Source organism: Alligator sinensis, unplaced genomic scaffold (assembly GCF_000455745.1).
Source record: "Alligator sinensis unplaced genomic scaffold, ASM45574v1 scaffold869_1, whole genome shotgun sequence".
NCBI classification, from domain to species: domain Eukaryota; kingdom Metazoa; phylum Chordata; order Crocodylia; family Alligatoridae; genus Alligator; species Alligator sinensis.
The window spans coordinates 45,564-55,697 of record NW_005842159.1 but is presented as its reverse complement, the minus strand read 5'-3'; the positions used below and the strand labels follow the sequence as shown (position 1 = coordinate 55,697).

General features: G+C 40.3%; 1 protein-coding gene and 1 non-coding gene across 5 annotated transcripts in view; both read left to right on the top strand.

The window, feature by feature from the left end:
* KPNA4 (karyopherin subunit alpha 4) overlaps nt 1–10,134 on the top strand; it is a 72,852-nt gene that overhangs the window by 25,600 nt on the left and 37,118 nt on the right. For all 4 annotated transcript variants that reach the window (XM_025206518.1, XM_025206517.1, XM_025206516.1 and 1 more), the window contains 6 exons: nt 1,441–1,610; nt 1,717–1,761; nt 4,631–4,762; nt 5,040–5,168; nt 7,262–7,366; nt 9,169–9,240. In XM_025206518.1, coding sequence (XP_025062303.1) covers nt 1,441–1,610; nt 1,717–1,761; nt 4,631–4,762; nt 5,040–5,168; nt 7,262–7,366; nt 9,169–9,240 — 653 coding nt within the window. The remainder of the gene's footprint in view (nt 1–1,440; nt 1,611–1,716; nt 1,762–4,630; nt 4,763–5,039; nt 5,169–7,261; nt 7,367–9,168; nt 9,241–10,134) is intronic.
* Nucleotides 5,647–5,966, top strand: LOC112550594. The gene has a single exon (XR_003094524.1).

Below are 10,134 nucleotides of genomic sequence, written 5' to 3'. Positions count from 1 at the left end.
CCACCAAAGCCTGGCAATGTCAAGTATTTGAAGACTGCTCTCATAACCCTTCTTAAGCATCTTTTCTGCAAACTGAATCTTCCTAGCTCCTTCAGACTATCCTCACGTGACTTGCCTTCCAAGGCCTTGATTATCCTTGTTGCCGACCTTTGGACCTTCTCTAACTTCCCCACATCCTTTTTAAAATGTGGAGCCCAAAACTGCACATGGACTCCAAATGAGGCCTAACCAATGTCAAGTAGAGAGGCACTATTGCCTCCGGTGTCTTGCACGTAATTCTTCTATTGATTCAGCCCAAAACCACGTTCTCCTTTTGTGTGGCTGCATCACATGGCAGACTCATGCCAATTCTGGGATCTGCCAAGACTCGAGTCCTTTTCCATAGTGCTGCTGTTCAGCCAGGTGTCATCCATTTTCGTTTGTTTTGGATGATTCCTTTCGAGACTTAGCACCTTTCATTTATCTGCATTGAACTTCATCCTGTTAGTCTAGCCCAACTTTCCAAACTGTCAGGATCCTTCTCAGTTGCGTTCACATCCTGTAATGTGTTCACAGTCCTTCCCAGTTTCATGTTCTCTGCAAACTTGCTCAAGAAGCTTTCTATTCCAGCACTGAAATTGTCTTGCTGACTTGAATACATCTAGGGACAGAGAAGAAAAAAGAGAATGTTTTGTTGTGTTTAAGTAATACAGAAACTTTCACAGGTCACTTTACATAAATATCTGATCTGTACCTTTTTGGGGGTTTCATTAATCTGTTGCAGTGTCAAGCGCCCCCCCCCCCCCCTTTGTCTGTGGTGTCCACCCCCCCCCCCCCCCCCCCCTTGTTACCAATTGCCACTTCTTTCTCCGTTTGTATTGTGGATTGCCAGTCTTTCCAGAATTCAAGTACTTACTGGGAGAGGGAATTAAAATACAGAGTTATTTACTGCATTTTGAACAAGCCCATTGACTGTACCATTTTGATTAGTGATGTCCTTGTGGGTGAAATAGACAGTGAACCCTCATTTTCTGAGAGGTTTACATTCACAAGACTCATAAAAAGCTGACTGCTTTCCCAGGATACTGAACACTGGATGGGTCATTTTATACTGCTTACATTCCTTTAGCGGTGAAGATATGTTTATGAGGGGTTTCTGTTTTGTTTTTGTTTCTTTGAGCTATTAGTATTTTGGTTAGTAATGCTAATTAGTAGGTATTGGGAAATAATGTATTCTGACATCATCATTCCTTGCTAAAGGTTACAGCAGTGTATCCAGTGGTTCAACCCCTGGAGCCACACTTACAGCACAGGTTGTACTTGCAAATAGAGAGAATAGCTCCTAGGTTGCTTTGAAAATTCAGCCCTGAATTGTTTACGTTTAACCTCAGGAAATGGTTCTGTAGAAACCATTTTTGTAAAATAGTTTTTACCTCATAAAATCACTTGCTGTTTATACAGGTGATGGACCCCAATGTAGAGATTATGTTATTAGTCTTGGAGTTGTGAAGCCCCTGTTGTCCTTCATCAGCCCATCTATTCCTATAACGTTCTTAAGAAATGTTACGTGGGTCATGGTCAACTTGTGCCGTCACAAAGATCCACCTCCACCGATGGAAACCATTCAGGAGGTGAACTAAATTTATGTTTATACATTTAAATGTATTATACTAGAATTGGTGAATGTCTTGAACATTGTTTAACATTAAATGTTTTCTATCTGCCTCCCTTCCTCAGATCCTTCCAGCCCTCTGTGTTTTAATTCACCACACAGATGTAAATGTAAGTAATAACGTTTCCCATAAAGTGCTTCCTAATCAAGTATATCACTGTGGCACTTCTGGTGGCTATAGCCTAAGGTCATTTTAGAAGCATCTGATCATGACGAGGTACTTTTCTTTTCTTTAAAAAAAAAAAAATGTTAAGCCTCTCGTCTTTCTTTTGCTTCCTAAGGATTTCTTTTGAGAGCATGCATTTCAGATGCCTTATGCATATATGGAAGGAAATGTTTATAATGTTATGAATACATGCTGAATGTACTTTTCTTTACATGAGAAAAGCAACTATTTATGCAGTCTACTTATCCTTTTAATAAATGCTGTACTTACTCAAATACCAGACGACCCCTGAATTATAAGAGAACCCCTCAATAATTAGTTTCTATATATGGAAAGTATATAAATTCGTAGTAATTTTCCAGGTATATAATCTAATTATTGGAGCTTTGCCTTGAATTTGTCCCTCCCCAAATACCACAGGGGGAAAAATTTAATCTGGGTGGGGTCAGGTGGCCTGCTTCCCCTTTGTTCCCACAACTTCTTCCTGCAGCTCTCCGCCAGTGTTACCATCCGGACCTGCTGTCCCTAAGCACATGGAAGTGAGGGGCAAATCTGAAAATGCTAACTTTGAAATAAAATGCCTGTAGTCATTTAATTCATCCAAAAACCTGCTACAAGTTTTAGTACAAGTACTTAATAAGTGCACTTTTAAGCAACACTAATATATAGTACAAACTGTGCACAATATTAATCCAAAATCAAGAGGCTCGCTTATTTACCATGGAGTTTATTGGGCTGGGCCCCAGCAGAGTCAAGTGTTTCAAGGTACACCCTCAGCCTTCCCCCCTCACATAGACACAGGATCCATGTGTTAATCAGCTCCTCACTTGTGATGACTAGAACCAGGTGCCCATGTCATGAGCAGGGTTCTTGGTTTTCCCTGAGAAAAAAATTGCAAAATCCATGATTTAAAGGCCCCCCACAGCCTTCCCTGGCCTTGCTGGTACCGCTCACTCCCCCACCCACAGCCCCTGCCCCCCAGCCCTGCCAGGGCTTTGGGGCCAAGGACCCAGGTCCACAGTTCCTTGCCCACAACAGAAGGCAGCTGCAGCAGAAGGAGCATGAAGCCGGCCCCCCTACTGCTGCCTGCTGCAGGTTTGGGCAGGGGCAGAGCTGGCTCCCGGGGGCCACACACGCTCCGGAGGGGCAAGGAGGTCTTGCACTCCCCAAATCTGTGAATGGGGCAGGCTGCGGTAGATCTGGGGGAGCAGGTCCCTAATGCCCTGAGAGTGAAAGACTGGGACCACCCACAGTGTATAGGCTTCACCGGGCTCAGTGCCTCCATGCAGGGCTTCCCTTAAGGGCCCATAGCACAACTCGCAGTCCATGTGCAGCTGGCCGGGCACTCCATGTATCTCACCAACACTTCCCTGCTCCTGGCTGGAGTGCCCAGCCAGCTGGACATGGACCGTGAGCGGCATTATGGGCCCTTAAGAGAGGCTCATGGAGGCATTGAGCCCAGTTGGGCTGATAGTGCTGCTGGCAGTCCACATGCTGCTGGCTGGGCACTCTGTGTCATTCACCACAACTTCTCAGCCCCCTGTAAGCCCCACTTACCTAACCTTACAGGCACTAGAAGGAAAGTGAGCCAGAGGTGTGTCTTGGGACTGACTAAAAGCCTCAGGCCCTGTCCTTCCCCCTCCCCCTTCCCCTCTGGCCAGGGTTTGGGGTTTCCCCAGTCTTTTTACAATCAGCTCTTGCAGGCTAGAAGTCTGCCCGCCTACAGAGCTCTTTGCAAAAGCGGAAAATCTGCGTTTTCTCTGATTTTTAAAAATGGGAAATCCGTGGTTTTCTCTGTTTTTTCCATGGAAAATGGGAAACCCAGATCCCTGGTCATGAGTCTTGGGATCCTCCAAAAATGTATATGCTGATGAGGTGTGGGGCAGCCTTGTTTGGCAGATTGAGAGTGGGGGTGGCAGAGGGATCCTGGGTGAACTGTTTGGGGCCCCTTTTGGTCATTTATGCCAAATATTTAAGGCTGGTGAAGAAACAGGAATCATTGGGAGTGGGAAAGAAAGGCATAGCTTAGCTGTAGGATCAAAGAGGTTGCTTCAAATAAAGTGAGGCTGGATATCTTTCTTCTGTGTAGATTGCTTTGGTTTTGTAATTGAGCAAACATTAACAGGTCAGATGCACGCTTTAAATGAACTGCTTTTTGCATATATCTATATATGCAAGGAAAACCAAGAGGAACTTGCATTGCATCTGTTTTACTCTAAACAAAGGTTTCTAAAGTTTTGTTTTTTTGTTTGTTTTTTTTTTTTATCTCTGTGAAGGAGCACTAGTAGATAAGGATATGTCAAGCTGCTGTTGCAGTATTTTTGCTGTATTCTATTCCTTAAACTTTGTTCACCCTAAAGATTAACCATAGCTTTCTCATCATTTTCCATTATTAACATTATGGAGATAGTGTTTGTAATTGAATCTTCACAGATGACTAACCATTTGGCCCATAAATAGAGCTAAAAATGATATCAAAGTAGTTATTCTGAGTCCTAGCTAACGAGAAGGCATACAGGAGTGAAAATAATAAAGTCTGAAATGCAATCGCTTTTTCAAGTGAACTATATCATGCTTCAGAGTGGTAGGAAAGCTTGTTTTGGTTACTGTTTTGTTTTTTGGATTACATCAAAAAAGACAAAATGTGGGTAGAAAAAAAAACTTATTCTGAGATATGTATTAAACATTTAAATAAACTCTGGGCTTTTGCTTTTAATTATCAGTTTCTAAAAATAGTTTTCACATCTGACTTGGCATGTGTTGTTTAGAGCTTCCTTTTTTGTACTGGCTTAATTTTGTTTTTTTTATGTTAGATATTGGTAGATACAGTCTGGGCTCTTTCCTACCTAACGGATGCTGGTAATGAACAGATCCAGATGGTGATAGACTCTGGAATAGTCCCTCATTTGGTTCCTCTTCTCAGTCACCAAGAAGTTAAAGTGCAAGTAAGTTCAGATTGTACATTCTGAAACAAAAGCCTAGTGACTTTGTGTACCTTTTGGTTTGATTATTGTTTAAATATTTATCAACACATCTTTGCAGATGCTTCAGTTTCTGAAACTCTGCAAATGTCAAATTTTTTCTACTTTTGGACAAAAGAATATTTTTTGCTTTAAGTGTTTTCGTACTTAACTTAGACTCAGCTTTATAGAAATATCATTGAAAATTGTTCTCCCAACTGTTTCAGATGTTCCACAGTCTTTAAATAGTGTTCTGTTTCAGACTGCTGCGCTGAGAGCTGTAGGAAACATTGTTACAGGGACTGATGAACAAACGCAGGTAGTTCTGAATTGTGAAGCTCTTTCACATTTCCCAGCCCTTCTGACACACCCCAAAGAAAAAATTAATAAGGTATGTAAGTACACATAGAAGTCAAACTGTTCTGTGTGTCATTTGTTGTAAATATTTTTGACCACTATTCTCTGATGCTTTGCATTCCACACATTATAACCTAAACTAGTGAATAATACTAATTCATATTTGTTATACCAAGTTCTAACCTAAAGGGCTTGATACTATCATACTTTTCTTGACTTGCTGAAATTATTTTATTAGAAGAATTTTAAGGACCTGTCACAATCCATTTGCCAATCATAGTAATGTGTAGGGTTTTCACCTGTATCACATGTATCAGTGCATAATCCCTGCTTCTTGGATTTGTATAAACATTCATCTTTTTATCTTGTGTTGCAGGCTGTCAGTCTGTAACTTTATAGACCAAAATCTCTGAGGGGTCTGCCATATTTGTATAACGCGTTTCAATGATTTGTTAATAGAATAAAGTAAGTATTCCACATAAGATTGGAATACAGTTGATTAAACTGACTCTTGGAAATGATGAAAAAGAGGTATTTGGATGTCTGTCTGAATGGCATGTGTGATTGGGGGAATTTTATTCTAATTAAATTCTTAATTTATACTTTTAGTACTGCGCTATTTGGGAGGGGGGAGTGTGTGTGTGTAAGTGTACAAAAGCTTCAAAATGGGGGCACTGATGGATAAAGTGCTGATTTTGGAGTGCATCTGAGGCATGCTGTATTACAGCATTGCCAATGATTAAAGACCAAGATAAGCTCACCAGATTAGTCTAGACATCCTAAAAATCTCTAACAGGTTCACTGATATAAGTGATCCTGTGATCTGATCCAAGAGGTTTAGTCAAGATTATTTGACTTGATAAATTAGAATCAGGGAGTTATCTGTCTTGTATTCTCAAGTTGAATAAGCAGTGTTGAATGAAATTGTTATACCGAGACAAATTGAAAACATTTGGTTTATATAAAGTAGTCCTAAGGGTGGATTGGAAGGTAGCTAAATTTTCTGGTTAAGTGTGGTGATTATGGAAGCTCTTATTTTAATGTCTTTATGTACAATACTGATTGTTCTGGGTGAATAATTTATTTTGTATAATCTTAGTGAGAAACACGATGGCTTTTTTTCTTTTTATTGAACCAGCTGTACAGTTGAGACCATGCTGGATAGTCTTTTGGACCAAAGTGCCTTTTTTCAGGTCGGGGGCTAAAGTCTTAAAATTAGATGATATTTCTAAAAGCTTAATTCCTGAAACTGTCCATGCACCTATGAAAGCTTCGTATTTTGATACTGAGAATGTATTTGTTCACTCTGGAAAGTAAACTTGGGCCAAGTGGAGTTTTTATGGAAGGTTTTGTGTAGCAATGTCCAGCATAACTGCAGTGTTGGGCACTCGTCTGTGTTCCTGACCACTACTTCACTTGTCTTGAGCATTGCCATTCTTCCAGAATATACTTTTCCTTTAAAGGTATTTTGATATCATACATACTTGAACAGCAATTTTACTTTATAAACTGATACACTTACATCTATATGTGGCCTGTTCTTGCTTCTCTTGGATAAACTGTTGATGTCAGTGGAACTAGGAGCACAATCATTTCTTTTGTTCATATTTATGAATAAATATATTTTTGGAATACTTGGGAACAAAGATAAAGAGGAAACAGATTTTTCATGAGATAAAGAGCAGTGAGTATCATCTTTGAGTGCCTGCCAAAAGCAATGTAGCTCTAACTTCCTTTAGAGCTCCCTCAGCCCTCAGTTGGGAATAGTGGTGGCATTAGAACATAAGGATGACTGAATAAACTGTTGAGGTCAAATCTAAAATGACCCTTTGGTCACTTTAGAAATCATGCCAGTTAATCTTCAGGTTTAGTGTAATCCTCTTCGTTTCCTAGTTTACAATAATAATTTTGTTACCCCTACTTTGTCAGTTTTCTACTGTGTCTAGATTGTTATGATTTTCAATGCAGTTATGTTTTAAAAACAAAAACAAATTTTCAATTCTGGATGCTAGGATGTCTTTGATTTTTGTCTAAACATTTTTAAATTGTAAGTTTAAGTCTCAAGTTAGAAATTGTTATTCAAATACTCCTCCACACTATTTAATGTCTGTACTTTTTACTTTGCAGGAAGCAGTATGGTTCCTATCTAACATCACTGCAGGAAATCAGCAGCAAGTTCAAGCAGTGATAGATGCAAACCTTGTTCCCATGATAATACATCTTCTAGATAAGGTTAGATAACATGTTCCTTTTGTATTGTTGGTCACAAGAAAAAGGAGATATATTTTTGAAATTCCTACAGATTTTAAGTCTCTTTGTTTTTATATTGGGTTCCCTAGGGACAAAGTATAATAGTATATTTTCATAAATAGCTAGTTACCGCATAATCTTTTTGTTTAACAAGCATCTAAATTTCTCTTATTGAAGCTTCAGAAGATGCCATTGATCAGGTTTTTTTCCAACTATTTAAGTTTATCTAATAAGATATCAGATTCACCCAAAGAACCTTGGCTGCCTGTGTCCTTAGACCAACTCGGCTACAATCTACACCCCTGCTTCATGCAAAACAATGATTATTATTGGAAAGATGTGGTAAAAAAGCTCTTTGCTTCCATGTAAAATGAAGACATGGAGATAAGCCATTTTTTTAAATGTCTGAGGATCTTAACAGCCAAAAATTGGTGTAATTTGTGGTGTCAACCATTGTGTATAATCCTGGGGATACCCTTCATATGAATACATAACCCATTGGTTCCCCCTCCCCCCAGCCCAATAACCAAAAGAGATGTTTGCTGATACCATTTGCAAACCTAATTTTGTCTCCTGTTGTAAGTTGTCCCATGTATCCACTCCCTGCAGAAGAGTCCCAAATTATTTTTTCTTCTATTGGCAGGCTACAGAATCAGCCAGTATGTCCCTTTTTTAAAATCTTTACCACTGGATCTTACATAGAAGTAGGAAGCTATACAAGAAAGTAACAATAATTGCAGTAGTCCTGTGCCAGTAACTGCCTTTTGCTGTTAGTATGAAACTCTTCATGTGTATACTCACACTCCTGTGATTAGGCAGAAAAGCTAGCAGAGCAGTCCCTTTTGCCTTGTATCACCACATCCAGCTTTTTGTGGTGGAGGGAAAAGGCTTGCTGCTATGGTACTAGATTTTTTTAATGTACTGATTTGAAAGTCCTGATTGAGCATGTGTGGAGTACATGATCAGTTTCTGTTTTGGGTTGTGTTTCTCTTAAAATATTTCCCATTTTAATACTTACCTTCCTTTCCACTGAGATGAGAGGAAGGAATAACCTCAGTGAATGGAGTGGAGGAAGAGCATGGGAAGTCTTGGGTCTTAGCAGAGGAGGGTGAGGAAATAAGATGCAAAATAATAATAATAATAATAAAACAGTTTGAAAGTAGCTATTTTTTTCACTAGTAGTAGTGTATAGAAATTTTAGCACAGATTTGTATTTTATAGTTGCTGCTGAAACCGTCTTGCATCCTGAAGATGAAAGGATGCTGAGTCTCTGGTATAAAGTGCTTTTGTTGGAATTTTATAAACACTATATACATTTGAAGTTTTGAAATTCCAGTACAGTGCTCATCATTATGAGATGTTGCAGGCTGCTAATGAAGAGATGGAAGGGACAGTGGTACAGTTGGGTGGTTGTTTTTTTGGGGGGGGGGTTCCCCTCTTCATGGCTCTTGTTCCAGAGGGGAGGAAAAACTTTTTCCTGTTCTACAGCTGAAACTTTCCAGGCAGGATAGTGCTCAGGGGGGTCCTCCAGGCTGCATAGGCAATAGAAGATGGAGCATGGGGAGGAACAAACTTTCATCCTCCTACTTTCTAGCATTTACAAGATACTTTCTTTCTGCCCATCTCCCCAGTTTTAAACTGAGTTTACTCCCAGTTTAAAATGAGGTTTTTCCTCATTTTAAGTCCTCCTATAACAAAACAATTACTAAAATATTATATTTAAGCAGGAGGAATATTATAAATATGAATAAAATAATCTACAATTAATTATTATTGTCTTTTAGGGTGATTTTGGTACTCAAAAAGAAGCTGCGTGGGCTATAAGCAACTTAACAATCAGTGGAAGAAAAGATCAAGTGAGTAAATCTGTTTCCCTAAAACTAGTGCACTTTTTTTCCCTTTTGGTTCTTCTGAAATTATCTGAACACCACTTCCTTGAAATAATTTTTGGTGGATTAGTGAAATGATATTTATGTGGAAACCGTTTGGTTTCCATGTTGGGAGTGACCTGAGACTAGAGTCCTGGACAAAAATTTTGTCTGAAGTGCTCCAACATGTGTGTGGCTGAAGTGCTTCAGAAACAAGCATCAAAAGTAAGGAACATCTTTGAAGCATTTCATAAACCATCTACACTCCAGCCATGTGTGATGAGGTTGCTCAAGCTTACAGCATTTCACAGATGGAGCTCTGTTTCTGGCCACCCTTCATCATGGATGTTGGAGGGGAATGGAGAGCAATTACCTGTTGCAGTCCCTGGCTGGAGGGCCCTGCTGCTGGATGCCATCACAGTGATTCTTTTGAAGTGCTTTCGTGGTGGAGGTGGCTGGTAAAGGTGCACTGATACATTGGTCCAATTATCAGATCGGCACAGATATAAAGAAAATTGACTGTATTGGAAATCAAACTTTTTTGCCTAATGTGGCCAATAAATGCCTTGTGCATGTGCAGCATGTAGATGGTGAGGAGCACAGCCCAACAGCTTGGAGAGCTGCGTCCAGCTGGTAAGTCTGTTGTGGTAGAAGGGGAGGAGGGAGGAAAGGAGTGTAGGGGGAGAAACAAATGGAGGCCCCTGCAATGAGGGAGGTAATGTGGCTGGGGCAGGGCATGGGATGGAGCTGCGAGCAGCTCGTCTTGGGGGCATGTGGATGGGGGGGCGGCTTCTTTTGCTCTGCAGGTGCGGGTTCTGCTCAGCTGGGCCGGGGGATGGAGCTGTGGCTCATTTGGGGGCCATGGAGAGTGGGGGGCGGCTT